At 49.1% G+C, this 15,322-nt stretch overlaps 1 protein-coding gene across 1 annotated transcript in view; it reads right to left on the reverse strand.

The window, feature by feature from the left end:
* Positions 1-473: 473 nt before the first annotated feature.
* Positions 474-15,322, reverse strand: part of LOC147247099 (uncharacterized) — a 43,447-nt gene continuing 28,598 nt past the window's right edge. The window contains exons 2-5 of the mRNA XM_086179837.1: positions 12,474-12,578; positions 9,547-9,683; positions 7,726-7,850; positions 474-6,395 (exon numbers count right to left, since the gene is read on the reverse strand). Coding sequence (XP_086035963.1) covers positions 2,845-6,395; positions 7,726-7,850; positions 9,547-9,683; positions 12,474-12,578 — 3,918 coding nt within the window. The 3' untranslated portion in view covers positions 474-2,844. The remainder of the gene's footprint in view (positions 6,396-7,725; positions 7,851-9,546; positions 9,684-12,473; positions 12,579-15,322) is intronic.

Raw genomic sequence — 15,322 nt, forward strand, 5'->3', positions numbered from 1 at the left:
GAACTGCCTTCAGAACTTGGGTTTGGTTGGAAGCTGCAGGAACCGGGATTGAAGGAACTCCGTTTTTGAGAGCAGGAAAGGTTGGAGCCCAGAGGCTTGTAGGAAAAGAACTTAACTTTACGGACTACATATTGATGGTTTGTTAGAAAGGTCATGTGACATCATAATGTTGTGCCAAAACACTTTCCTGTCCTTTCTTCACCGCCATCTCAGCGACGCCCGGAGGGAAGCATGATGAGCTCCATGTTGCCGTTTAAACCTACTGATTAAATTCAGTCTATCAGGAGTCAAACGTGGACGGCAGGTGGAGGCAGGCGGTCGCCAGACGCTAATTCTACCAGCTGTTACCTCACAGCAGGAAGTGACAGAAACGTGGCAGTCGGGAGGAATCAATAATTGAGTTTTTATGAAAGCAAGGGATTCTTTTCTCTTAAAAAGGAAAAACACTGACAACAAGACGATGAAGTCTACTGATTTATTTCCAGGTTTTTTCCTCGTGGATTTACTCGATTACATTAGCAGGGATTATATCTGTGGATAAGGTGGGATTACACAAAATATCCAGCTAGATATTAGCTCAGCTGACAAAACTATTAAACCCAGGAATTTATTAGCAGGAAAAATGTACAACAACTGAAGTGGAGTTCGTTTCCTATCAGAGAACCGGTTACAAAAACAGCCTCATTCAACTGAGGTTTTCCTACAAAAATACATCTAATAACTGCAGTTCATCTTCTCTAATTTACAGTTTTATCACAAGTGATTGTAGTAGATCAGACCTACATTCATGTAGTACACACGGTTAAACCTCTCCAGCTGAGGCGGCCGCGGCGGGAGAACAGGGCGCCATTACACCAGCTGAATACCACTCTGGTGATTTCTCCTGAAGCAGAAGAACGCCGCCACCGCTACTGTGACCGCTATTCTTGAGCTCCTCGTGGAGCAACGACTGCAAGTGTGTCACAATGAGTGTCACCATGGCGACATGCCAAAAATACAGAAGAAGGTCGGGGGGCAGATTGAGCAGCTGTTTACTCTGACGACCCCTGGGAGGGTTCGCGGAGCCGGCGACGGTCCCGATGAAACAGCCTAAACCAACAGGTTTTACTGCGTAGGCCTAAGAACCCACCCACGCGCCGGCCTCACAGGTCGCGCTGATGCATGATTTGAGTCATTTGTGTGGGTCAGAACCAGAATGGAGTGTAGTTGGTGCTGCTAGACGTCCCAGATGTTCAAGTTTGGAGGAAAGAGAGAGAGAGAGAGAGAGGTGTTAGAAAGTGTGGGAGTGACTCCGTCTCCAGTGTCGCACCGTCAGGAAGACGATTTCTGCAGAATTAAGAGACGTTCTGAACGAGTAAAGAGGGACGAGCCACACGTGGATTTGACTTCAGCTTTGAAGGAAAAACCCACCCTGAGGGGCTGTCAGGTGCCGGTGGGAAGAAACGCTGAGAACGTGCTGTGCTGGAGGTGGAGGGATGTGAGCGCAGCCCGGAAAATAACCTGCAGCCCATGAATCAGCTTTTTAATCAATAAGTTTGATTTGTTATTGTGTCCATCACAACTTGTCTCTCTTTCTGTCTCCCGGGGGACAAATTAATGCCGGGGGCCTCTGATGAGACCTCAAATCTCTCTACCAACGTTGGAGAGCAGCTGAGCAGCTACGGACTCCTGGGGAGACGGAGAGAGAGAAATGGGGCCACAAGATACGACTACATTAGCTGAAAATGGTGGGAGGGGTGTGTGTGTGTGTGTGTGTGTGTGTTATCCAGGGCCAAGATCAACCCGCTCCCATGTGGACAACCACAGTAACGCCTTCACCTGTCAACGGTGACGTGAGTTGTTAGAATCGCCGGGAGTCTTGTTGATCTGTCAGCATCTAAATAACCAGCGGTGACGTTTTCCTACAGTGCTACCTACTGTTCATACATCTGTCTCCCCGAGCATCACCATGGCGACAGGCCAACGACAGCGTCATAAGGTGGCGATTAGAAGACGCCGGCCCCTGAAATTCATGGTAGGCTACAGTCGCCTGCTGTGGCACTGAGCAGGACGGCAGGAAGTCACCTCGAGAGCGAAGACGTCGATGTTTGTTTCTAAAATTAAATGAGACTTCGGGTCAGAAGTTGAAATGCTGGCCCTCATTGGACGACGGTGAGACTTTCATCTGGCGAGTGGATTGCGTTCATGAATGCAGTAATTTCAAACAACGTCTTCTCCCTTCAAACTATACTCCACCCAAAAAGTGTATTTTGCCTTCAGGTGTGTTTGGCTCTTGTGTGACTCCAGCCACTGCAGGTACCTACTCTTACTGGGGCGAACCTCAGGTGAACCTCAGGTACCGGCCCATCACTGCTGACCAGTGGGATCCCACTTCCAGAGGTCACGCGTGTCTTAAAAGGAATTCTGGGATATGTAGGAACCCATCTAGTGGTGTACAATGGGGGGGGGGGGGGGTATTTGTCCTGTAAAATCATGAGTCATTGTCAAAATCTCCCAACATGCCTTGCAACCACTTCACTGGTTAAAATGCAGAGCAGGCCGACGTGTGGCGGGGAAGCAGCGCAGCTGTGTTCCCGTCCCCCAGTCCCACCGGCTGCACACCTGAGGCTCATTTGGAGTGTGATTGCGACTGATGAAGATAATTGGCCGTCACTTTTTCCAGACGTGTGAATCGGCGCTGTTTGGATGCCGAGCTCAGGCCGGCTTTGAGAACGATCCGTTTACGCCTACGGGAAGCGGTGAACCCTCACCCTCGCCATCAAATATGCCGGTAATAACACGTGAAAGCTGCTTTCTGTGGAAAATTGGAAAATGGAGCTTTCATGAGTTTATTTCTTAAGGAATCTAGAACAACACCTGTAAGGGCAAGACAGCAGGATGGGGCGGGGGGTACAGAGGAGGGGGGTGGCTGAGCATGGGGTGAAACTCTGTTGCTAAGGGATACGGAGCATCCAGGAGAGGGATAGGGGAGGAAGTGTAGAAAGATGGAGGAGGAGGAGGAGGCGGTGGAGGATTAAGAGTGAGGGGGGAGAGATGAGGGGAGAAGGAAGGTAGGAGGTGGGTGTAGGAGGGTATGGGTAGGGGAGGAGGGACAAGCGAGAGGTGGTGTTGGATGACGGTGTGATGAAAGGAGAAGGAGGAGGAGGAGGAAAGCGATGGAGAGAGTATGAGAGGAGCGTGGAGGGGGATGCACGGTGGAGGGATGGCGTGGGGGAAACGGAGCCTCTTCTCCGGGTAGAGATCTTTCCTTCTCTCCCTCTCCTCCTTCCTCCTCACCCACTCCTCCCACTCTCCATGGCGCTCCTCCTCTCTCTCCTCCACCTTTTGTTTGGTGTCATCATCACAGTGATTACAATCAGTGACATCACACTGACTACGATCAATTTCATCCCCGCCACTTCTGCCCACTTGACCCACTGTCAAGTCTTGATGTTCGCCCTCGCCCCCCTGGCTGATGATATCTGTGTGAAGGTGGTTACACGTGTCGCCGCGGCTCTCAGCTGCCATATTGGCGCCGGAGGAGCAGCAAGCGGACGTCCTCTCGACCTCTGTGCGATTGTTTGCACGCTGACAGTGGTCAGCGTGCGTGTCATTAGTGCTACAAGTGCAGGAGTCTCTGGAAAATGAGTCCACAGGTGTGTCTGTGACATCATCACAGGCGCCACGTCGACTGTGATCGTCCTCAAGGTGCTGACTTTGTCTGACATTGATGTTGGCGTTTGTGTGGACGCCAGATTCAGTGCCTCTCGTCGGAGAGTTGCAGGTGTGACAGTCAGGTAAAGGTGCTCCAGTCTTTTCTTGTCCGTCAGCGCTGCCACAGTCGGTGAGTTTACTGTTACAGCTGTTAACAGCGTCATCGGCGTCGCCATTTTCCAAAAGCGTTTCAGCCTCGGTGGGCACCCACGTGCAGTAATCCATGCTGAGGTCAGAGGTCAAATCGACAACAGCCTTCTGCTGCACGGAAGCCCGCCTCGTTTGTCTCCTTCCTCGTTTGCGTCTCTTCCAGGGTGCTGCCCCGGCCGCCAGTGATTCCCTCTTTCTCTTTGTTGCTTTTGGTGACATCACTTCCTCTGAACCACAGTGGAGGGTCATGTCAGTGCCAGCTGATGTAACTCTCACTTCTGTTAGCTGAGCGGCGCAGCGTGGGTGCGGGCCCAACACGGGTCCTGCAGTTATTGTTTGCCTTTGACTGCACGCTGTTTCTCTAACGGAAGCGGGAACCGGGCTAATCGCTGGATCGCACGCCGTGTCCCTGTGAGGCGTAGGACGGATTTCTTGCTCGCGTGCTGAGTCTCGACAGGGAAAAGAAACACTGCTAATCGCCGGGTTGCACACATTTTCTTCCTGAGCAGCTCTTATCTCCAGATTCCTTCGCTGCTCATCTCGCCGCCCTCCCTCCTTCCCTCGTGTATATTCATCCCCAGCCTCTCTGTCATCCTGAGCGGGGTTGGGCATAATTGCAGGACAGCGTGGCGTCTCTATAACAGACCCAGGGACGGGGCTAATCACCGCGTTACATGCTGCACCCCTGCAGAGGAGCTTTCTGAGCCCCTGCCCCCCTCCAGAGGCTGATTGCTGGGATTGATGCTGCTCGGCCTCCCTTTTCACCTGCAGACACAGCTGGTTACACCGATTACACCGATTCACGGGAAGATTACTTAATAGCCGTCCTCTCTTCTCGTCATTTCTACCTGGCCTCTCTCGCTCCGCCTGATCTCCTCTTATCCTTCTCTCCTCTCCCCTCATCCAGTTTTCCCTGCCTTTGACCAGCTGATGCACTGCGAGATTACTTAATAGCCCCTTATCTCTTCTCTCCTCTTTTTCCCTGTCTTCTCTCTTCTCGTCTTCAAACATCTCATTCAGACTACTTATTATCCTCCTCCCCCTCTTCCTCATCCCTCTCCTCACCCCTCCCCTTCTCTTCCTCCTCCTCTTCCTCCCAGGTTTTTGTGCAAGGTGGCATTCTGTGGAAACGGGGACAAATTTGAAAGCGCTTCCATCGCGGCAGCCAGAATGTTCTGTAGCCGTGTAGCTGTTGCTACAATGGGGAACAACTTCCACAGGATTTCCTGCCTGTCCTCCCTCATCCTCCTCTTCTCTTTCATCTATCTTCACCTCCTGTCCTGCTTCCATATCTCCCTGCCTCTCTTGGCAGTGGGGTTGTTTGATCACAGATGGCTTTATTCTCTCCCGCCCTTCTTTCTTTCCCTCCCCCCCTTCCCTGGCCCTGTTGTGGGCTCTGAAGTCGTACAGTAGGGGGTTGATGCTGTAGGAGATGGAGGGAGAGGTCGCGGTGTAGCTGACCATCTCTGAGGGCCAGAGAAGAACTCTGCTGCTGTCTCTGCTCAGGACGCGACAGAACGGCTCTTTGGGACGAGCTGGAGGCAAAGACGGTGATGAAGTCTGATCTTTGGGTTCTTTCAAAATCAATTGTTGGAGGTCACCTGCAGCGGGACAGAGAAGCTCTTGGCTGGCGTCTCGCTCAGTCTGGCCGTCTAACCTATCCTGGGTTTTCAAATCTTTACCGACAACTGCATCATCAGGAATCTGCCCTGGTATCTCGCTGGTCAAATAAAGATGAGCTCCAGCTCCACTTCCACAACTGACTTGGGCCTGGTTGCTGGGACATAAAGAGAACTGGACGCCATTCCTGTTGATGACAGAGTCCTCCGCCCTGATCACATTGCGATTACACAGAGAAAGCTGGGCTCCAGTCCCAGCGTGTCCCCCAGGTCCCCTCTCTGTCCTGGCCCCAGCCTCACAGATCGCAGTTTTACCGTCCTCACCACACTGGTTCCCAGTGTCCCAGGGATCCACACTCACAACATCAGCAGAAAGCGGAGACTTGAGCTGCTGATCTGCAACTTTGTTCCCCAGATCTTTGACTCGTTCTTGACCCGCCACCTCCTCTTGCTTCCCCCGCCCAGCTTGGATGAATACGGCTGCCGACTGATGGAGAAGGACGCAGCTCCGCTTGGGCAGCGAGAAGGAAACAGGACGGAGTCTGCCGGGGATGGAGGGAGCTTCTCCACACTTAGCTTTGCTAGCGTCACATGTATCCGCCGTTTCACTGAAGATGGAACCGTTGGTGGAGGTGTTGGCACCAGTCGATGGGACATTGTTGTTGCTTAAATAGTTATGAGCCCAGGGGATCTTGCTGAAGTGGCTGGTTTTGGCAGACACGTCGTCAGTGCTCACGATGTTGTCGGTGCTGGGGGGGGCGGAGGCAGTGGTCAGGTCCCTGTAGTCCATCTGGGTCTTGCTCAGGAAGCAGGTTCCTGCAGCAGCGGCGGCGGCGGCGGCGTTTGAATCTGGTTGGTCGTAAGTCCACTGTGAGTCACTCAGGAGTCTGGTTTCCAGGGCAGAGTCCAGAGGAAGGATCAGGCTCTGAGGCTCTGGGAGGGAAGAGGGAGAAGGATTTTAACACGGGTCACATTCACATGTAGAACTTCAGGGTTACCTGACAAACTTTGCCATTAAAAAGCAGCAGGATGTTAAAGTCTTCCTTATAGGAAGCTTCTTGAGTGATTCTTCATCAGTCTGCCTCCTCACTGCTGCTCTTTTGTTGCTTTTAACACATCAGAAACTGATTTAGGGCTGTAGGATGGACTCGAGAATAAAAAAATAAGCCTCTGAAAGGGGAAAAAAATCAGATGGAGGGTTTTATTCCAACATGGAATATCAATTTTTGAAGATTCCTTTTAGAGCCAAACGTGCTGCCAGACATTCATTTCTCTTCGCGTCAGTGTGACAGATGGTTCAGACAATTCCTGAGTGACATTCTCAAAGAGACTTTAATCCATAATGTGCCTTTCGCTCGATCCAGAGAACCCTTTTGTTAAATATTAGTTTCTGAAGCCTTCCAATGAATTATTAATCTTCCAATACTTAATGTAAGACTACATTTAGCACTTGACTTTAAATGGAGTTGAGGAACTTCTCCACTGGTCTTGAAAAAAGAAAACCTGGCTGAATATGCAGAGTGATGAATTTTCACCGCCGCTGAGGTGGCAATTGATTTTATTTCTGTTTTTAACTGTGATATTGTTGCTGCTGCTTCGTCTCCTCTCAACATCCACTTGACATGAACTGAAGGAGCCAGTTTCACAATTTAACTGGAAAAAATAACCCCAAACCTTTTTCCTTCGCACACACGCTTGTATACACCTTCAGTGTCAGTATAATTGTCTGTTCGGATCAGCCTTGAATTGGAAATGACCCGCGTTTGTGTGCAGGGGTGAATCCGACCCCAAACGTCCGTTTTTTCCCTCCAGCTTGAGAACTCGTCACACACTCGGAGGATATTTGCCTCCGGCCTCTCAGCCTGAGGTCTTTCACTGAGAACCTCTGAGAAAGGTTCTTTTTTAACCTGAAGCGCGAGGTTTTCCTAAACTTTACCTCCTTCTGCCAGAGAGCCTCCAGGCTAACTTCTCCTTTGTGCGCCATTTCCACAGGAGAAACCAGTTTAATCATGTTCTATATAAAAAGACAAGCAAACCCAGGATGCTGATGTGCATGGAAGCGCTGTGTGTGTGTGTGTGTGTGTGTGTGTGTGTGTGTGTGTGTGTGTGTGTTCTCTAAATCTGCCTGCCGATAAGGATTTCTCAGCTTCAGTGCAGTCAGACACACTCTTAAACCTCTCAAAGTGATCCTCATCACCAAAACACATGCTCATAAACTATTAAACAGCCTCGTAGACGCCTCTAAGAAGATAAGAGCTCTCACTCGTTCCCAGCGAGCTGCTGCTCGTACGGATGTCGGCCCAGTTCTGTAGGAAGTCTGGTCCGGTCTGACTCCCCGGGTCAACCGCCACGGTGGTGGACCGGAACATGGGACCAGAACCTGGAGCACTGAGAAGATGGATAGAGAAGAGGATGGAGACAGAGAGACAGACAGGAAAGGAGAGTAGAGGACGAAAGGAAAGAAGAAGGTGAAAGGATGCAAATGTAGAGGAGAGGAATGAGGGGAGAGGAGGGGAGAACACTGGTGATTGGAGCTGAAATCCAGCTGAAAATCAATTTGGTCATGCTTCCCTCTCGCTGCCGCTTCGCCAGCAGCCAAACTGCATTGTTGCAAATCTGAAAATGGCAGTGAGAGAGGGAACTGGTGCACGACTTCATGTGTGGCGAGTTCAGAAACGCTGTCGCCATGCTGATAATCCCCATTAAGCACAGCATGATGCACTTTAATAGATGCTGTGCCAAAGCTTGTTGTAACCGGGGAACTCGTTTTCTTGATTCACTTCCACTCATGAAGAAGACGGTGGAACAAACACATCAGGGTTAATAGTCCCACGTCGAAACATCTAACCTTCATGCAGATGTAAAAGTAGATCTGATCCTGTCTTCAGGGACTATTTTCTGGCGGAGGCCTGTGTTGGTTTCACGTGGGCGTCCTCAGGTTGTGACTCGCAGCGCTGAGCTCGACTTGTGCATTCATGTGCTATCATGTGTATATTTTTTAAAAACTCAGCTCAGTGCCGTGGTAGCGCGGCGGGTGAACTCGCAGCGAGGAGCTGCCAAAATTCATCTCTTTCTAGACCTCCGTGTTTATCATTCATCTTACAGGGTCGGTTCTTCTTTCCTTTTTTTTCCCCCAAACAGCACGTGAACTCAACATTTTGGCAGCCCACTTGGAAGTCCCAGATGTGGAAGCTCCCACCAGAGAGACAGAGAAAGACACAGCTGCGGAGGGAAAACATCAACACAGCAGGGAGTAATAGATTACTCGTCTCAAGCTCATGAAGATTCTCTTCAGTCCGACGCTCTGAACGCTGCAGCGCGATGAAAGCAGCACCAAACGTGTTTTAAGCCATAAACTGTGGATTCAGCTCATCAAAGTGTATTTATTCTGTAATTTCATGCATTTCACTGCCGTCTCTGGAATGTTTGTCCAGATTATCACCAGGACAAACCGGCCAGAGGCAGCAGGTCGCCCGTTTTAATTCATCAGCTGATGAGGTCCTCCCGTGGCCGTCCCACCGTTCTTCCTGGGTTTTGATCGACGATAAGCGACAGCTGCTTATGATGGAAGATTGGAAGGAGGGCCTCTGTGTGATGAGCGCGGGCGGCGCGCAGCCTGGGGGCCACGAGTTTGGAAGGAATTTCTTGGAACTATGATGGGTTTTGTGCTGGCGGGTCAAAAAATTGGAGAGCGAGAGAGAGAAAGAGAGTTCATGTCAACAATGAAAAAGAATCATTTGAAATATTTTGCCAGCTTGTTTGGCGTCCTCCACAACTGTGGGTGGGGCCAAAGAGAGGGCGCTTTGTTCTGGAGACAGAGCTGTGAAGATATAGTGAGACAAGGAGACATTTACAGGCCTGATCAGCCTCCTCCTTAAATCAATAGATGCTGATCAATAAAGCACGTATCAGCAGGCTGGGCTCAGACTGTAAGTCAACACCAGTGAGCTCTCACTTTCGTACAGGACCCGCGTTTACGTCCAAGCCGTGTGACGGCGTGCTTCGTCTCCTACGGGTGTAACAGAGTCAGATGTACAAATATCTCTATCTGAGTACTGCGTAGCTACTGCAGTATCCGTCTCACCACTCTCCTGTCCTCCTCTCGTCATGTTGATGGAGCCGTTGCAGCGATCTCTCCTCTCGCCGCGCCTCCCTGCGTCGCCGCTGCCTCCTGTAGGCCAGCGCTCGGTAGAACTCCCTCTGCTTCAGCTCCTTCAGACGCTGCACAAGACACGTCACAGTACTGTTACCACTGTAGTAGTACTATTCATACGAGTACCAGCTGTTGTAGTAGAGATACTCATTATGATGAGCCCATGTTGTGTGTGTGTGTCAGCCAGTGTCACTTTTAGTAGAGTCCAGACCAGCTTAATTCACTTATTGAGTTCTGTCTGCTAGCTGTCTGTACGCATGAGATACTGATATTGTGTGTGTGTGTGTGTGTGTGTGTGTGTGTGTGTGTGTGAAAAATAACAATAATAATAATAATACACTGGTGGCTTCGTATCACAGACAGACAGATGACAGCGAACAGACAGACAGCGAGGCGGCCAGAGAAGCGATAAATAGATAAAGAGAGTGAAGGAGACGGACAGATGAGACGCAGACAGAGGAGACAAACGCCAAGAGGCAGGAAGACGGATGCTGCTTCTGATTCCAACCTGCCTGAGGAATTCTTGGAGGGAAACATGAGGAATGGGAGGGATGACATGACGATCCGGTGCAGCAGCACAGCACAACATCTCTCAGGTGACTTCACTTCATTACTACAGCAGAAACGCGGCCAGTGGCAGGCTGTCAGCGCCGGCTCGTCTGCCAGGAGGTTTACACCGACACTATCAGACCGAACGTCACCCAACTCGCTGAAGGGGCGGAGCCTGAGCCTGAGTTAGATTTAGGGGCAGCGTAGTCGTAGCACCACCTGGTGGCAACTGCAGCATTACTGTGAAGCCTACAAATTTCTGCGAAACATTGTTGCCGTGGTGAGGCGGCGGCCATGTTTGATATTTGACCATAGAGCAGGAAACTGTTGTAACTGCAGTGGTCACATCTCCGGTGAGAAGACTGTTTTAGACACAGCACCACCTGGTGGTTACAGGAAGGAAGTCTGACTTTTCCAGTGTCACATGACTCTTTTATCTCCACCTGATCTACAGCCACATCACACACAGGAAGTGTGTGTTCACTAGCGCCTCCTAGTGGAGGCAGCATTATTCTGCTGCTTCATGTAAAGTCTAAATATTTATATAAATCAGGTGTCACCTCCCAGCCACGCGCGCACACACACACACACACACACGGGACGGAGGTGACCACATCCATCCATCCATTTGATTAGAACCTGAGCACCAACGCTCAATGTGTCCAATCAGCTTCATCAGAATATCGTCCTGTAGAATAAAGGTGGAACACTGAGAGCCTGAGAACGTCCGGGAGTTCTAGCGGATGTTCTGGTCCACCAGCGTTCAGGATGTTAACGCCATGTTAGACCCTCTTCTTTCTCATCTCCTGTGAGCTTTTACCTGCCATCAAGTTTGTCTCCGATCAAAGGTGCCGACATTAAATTTCCCCCGACAGGTTTTGTTTTCATGTAATTAATCAAGCTTTGTGGACGCCTCTGCCGGTTCCCTCTGTTTTTGTTCATATTTTATCCAACAATGTGGCTTCGTAATGAACTGCAGGCCAGACGTCTGGTGAGGTTCGTGGAAGATTTCCTGACAAACTAATGGAAATGTCCAGAGGCAAGAACCAACACTTCTTCATGGATGTTATCGTATCTTGACATCAGCAGCGGTAACGGCGAGGCGAGGCGAGGCGAGGCGAGGCGTGCTGTTCCTGTGATTTAAGCATGTTCTATTTGGATTGTGGGATTATACATAATTTCATAACAGCTACTCATTTTTTACAATTAGGTTTTGGAAATTAACTCTTCATCTAGTCAATCAAACAAGCCGTTGAGAGGATGAAGTGCACGGCTCTTGGCTCAGCAGCAGTGACGTTGCCTCTCAGCACCGTGACTGGCAGGTGAGGACACGGGGGAATTTTACTGCCAGAGAATCCATCTCCTGCAAGTGTTGCCATCTTGAGCAATGTGCCCCAAACACTCTGCATCCTCAAATAAACCTCATAACTCCAGCACGCAGCTTAAATATTATGCCCCTGTCATCGCTTGCGAGTGAACAAATGATAATTGCAGCAAATATCTTCCTCCCAGCACCTATAATTTTGTAAACAGCTGCGTGTTCTCAGTGCCGCCTTCCTCCTCCATGGAGGAACTCTCTTCCCGTCAGCCCCAACAGACCAAGTGACAGCAGAGCAAGAAACACCAGCAGTGGCAGATTCATTCCTGTTTGTGTGCGCAGGCTGCGTTATTGATCGGATCATTAAAACAACCTATACTATTGATTTCAGCCTATAATGAACCCATTGGCAGCCCTGATGTTGTTATATTGAAAGATGCACTCACAATATGGCTCGTTTTTACGACTCTGCTTTAAGGTTCATGTGTTCTCTCTACAGTGTGTTAGAGTTTCGAGATGAAGCGCTTATAAAACAAAACGTATTATGATTATTGGTATTTAACCTACACCCCGTTGACAAGGGAGTCCGATGCTCAACAATCCAAACTCCTCAGTTTTGGGACTCTAAACTGGTGACAGTTGCAGTGACATAACAGCAGTTAAAATACTTGAACATTCGCCGTCCCCTGCCCTTTAGAACCGGATGCTGCGTGACTCCTCCCTCACACAGGAGGAAAAGGGGTCAACCAGAAGCTGACAAATTTGTTGCAACACAAACAGAATTGTACAGACGCTACAGCGTGTGGTAGACAATCACAGAGCCAGGTGGAACACCAGGTTGGCAACTTTATGCTAACATGACATTAGCTTGGCAAGCTCAAAAACATGACATCACCTCGGCAGCATGTTGTCATGGTTCCATGCGAAGGTTTATTTGGACCCCACAGTGTGTGTTGTGTTGTTGTAGCCGCGCCCAGGTGCTGCCGCTCACCTGTTTGTGATGGTGGTCGTAGGAGTTGATGTGGTTGTCGTATTGTTGGTGTCTCACGTACTGTTTATCACACAGCTCACAGTAGAGGCTGGAGTCGCCCTCCTCCTGCAGGCAGACAGAAGAAGTAGTGAGTGTGGAATTATGTGTCTTAGTTCCGCTGTACCACGATGATACACGGATCAAGAAAAACAAGATCATAAAACTCCAACTCCGGCTTCTCATGCATCTCCTCGTCATGTTGAATTTTTTATTAACAGGAAGAAAAGATGTTTAGGAGAGCAACCACTCGAAGGCCACGGAGGACCAGAATTTATCAAGAAAAGACGTTCAGAGATAAACTGAATGTTGATTCCCACACATTCATAGATGGGATCCCTTTATTGGGACTTTCATACATAACTTATTTACATTCACTTTTTATTTAATTGAACTGTGAAACCGAATGTGCAATGAAATGCAAACCACATGTGTTTAAATGTTACTAAACATTTAAGAAAGCAGACTGAGAGCCGCAGCTACCGCTGCTACAGCCTTCCACTTTGGTGATGAGAGAACTGGCAGAGTTGAGATAGCAGGCACTTCAGTGCAGTACCTCATACCTGACAAGCTAACTGCCTGTTGGACTACAAAAGTGCCTCATACCTGACAAGCTAACTGCCTGTTGGACTACAAAAGTGCCTCATACCTGACAAGCTAACTGCCTGTTGGACTACAAAAGTACCTCATACCTGACAAGCTAACTGCCTGTTGGACTACAAAAGTGCCTCATACCTGACAAGCTAACTGCCTGTTGGACTACAAAAGTACCTCATACCTGACAAGCTAACTGCCTGTTGGACTACAAAAGTGCCTCATACCTGACAAGCTAACTGCCTGTTGGACTACAAAAGTGCCTCATACCTGACAAGCTAACTGCCTGTTGGACTACAAAAGTACCTCATACCTGACAAGCTAACTGCCTGTTGGACTACAAAAGTGCCTCATACCTGACACGCTAACTTACTGTTGGACTACAAAAGTGCCTCATACCTGACACGCTAACTTCCTGTTGGACTACAAAAGTGCCTCATACCTGACACGCTAACTTCCTGTTGGACTACAAAAGTACTTCATTCCCGCAACCTCAACAATTACATTTTACTCCAGTAGAGTTTTTGAAACTTGATTTTTTTAGCTGTTATTGCTGCTTTCCCTCATGTAAATGATGTGAATGCATCATCAGTCACATCACCTGTGCCACAACAAGATTCAGCGCTTACTCATGACAAATGAACCCTGGGAAGTTGAGTTCTTTATTTATTTGTGCCTAAATAAAATGTAGGCAGCAGCCGTGAGTTACAGTTGCAGCCCGTGCAGATCTTAAAGTAAATTCATGAGGAACGTTTATCCATCACACTCAGGCTTTTAATTTGTCGCCTGTCATAGTGTGTTTGTGTATGTGTGTTTGTGTATGTGTGTGTCTGTGCTTGAGTGTGTGTGTCAAGTGGAGTGATGCCGTCTCTATTGCTTCCGATGCTTAATGGGCCTTTCAATCACCACTATTGATCAGCAATCTGACTGTCTGAGTAAATGCGCGCGCACACACACTTACACACACACACTTACACAGACACACACTTACACAGACACACACTTACACAAACATCCAGCCATAGCTTTTAACCCTTTAGTGCTGATGCTGTGTGTGGTCTCTGGACAGAGATCTTGGACTTGCTGGCTGGAAACACACTGTACATTGATGTTCCTTATTGTAAGGCATGTTTTTATACTTGAACAATAAAAATGAGTCCTAGCCCTGTGATAGGAAAGACCATCAATCAGGCGAAGGACGGAAACAAGCCCCATCTCACTGTTGGACGTGGACACAAACAAACGGAGTAAATGTGTCTAATAGGAAGTCATTTAAGGAGCAGCGCAGCTGCACCTCCCCCGTTGATCAAAACCCCGACTTGCAACATGGATGAGAGTGCAAGTTGTGTTGGTATTAATTGTGTTTTCGTGGATGTCACTTTGAAGATGGCGGCGGGCGAGTGAGGATCAGACGTCTGCAGCGGGTCTTCGATGAAGTTTAGTGTTATCTGTTTTGTGTCGTGCAGGAGTACGAAGGTTGCACCGTGTGTGAAAGATGGCTCTCCTGCTGAATTGTTGGCCTTTAAAACAGTAACGGACGAACCCGCCATGACATCACGAACGTACGCCTGTCATCAGATATTTGAATACGTTCAAACTTCTATTTTTGATTAGAGGGAACATTCAGACACTCCAGAGCAAAGAAGAGGCTGGTGTGTCCAGAGAGCCCTTCACTCTCGTCAGTAATGGGTTAACACAACATAAAACCACACAGCTGTAATGTGGGACCCAACTTTTAGGCGCGCGCACACACACACGCGCACACACACACGCACGCCAGCTCTCTTAATGGAACACTGATTTATCTGTAAAAGAAGAGAACATTCACTCTGTGACCTTCGTCTGGCCGACGTGTCCGTTTGTATCAGTCAGAAAGTTTTTGTCCCTGAAATGATTGCGGAGGAAAAGCTTCCTGAAGCCGATGAGCGCGTGAGATAGGAGGCGGAGCCAGACTGAAGCTCAGGCGGAGGACAGACGGAGGAGGACAGTGACAGAAGTGGAGAGGAAGCAACCCGGTCTAATCCCTCGCAGTCCCAGAAGAGCCGCCATCCTCCACCATTACGGCGGGATGGCCTCCTTCAGTCAGCATTAGCTCGCCAGACAAGTGATTACTGCAGCTCCCATAATTCCATTAAGTAACAAATTTATGTGACATTATTCTATTACAGAACCAAACATTACATTTGCATTATTTAATCATAGACGGCATTGGTTTGCAT

Source organism: Aulostomus chinensis, chromosome 16, assembly GCF_037954235.1.
Source record: "Aulostomus chinensis isolate RoL2024-O1b breed Wild chromosome 16, RoL_Achi_v1.0, whole genome shotgun sequence".
In the NCBI taxonomy this organism is placed as follows: domain Eukaryota; kingdom Metazoa; phylum Chordata; class Actinopteri; order Syngnathiformes; family Aulostomidae; genus Aulostomus; species Aulostomus chinensis.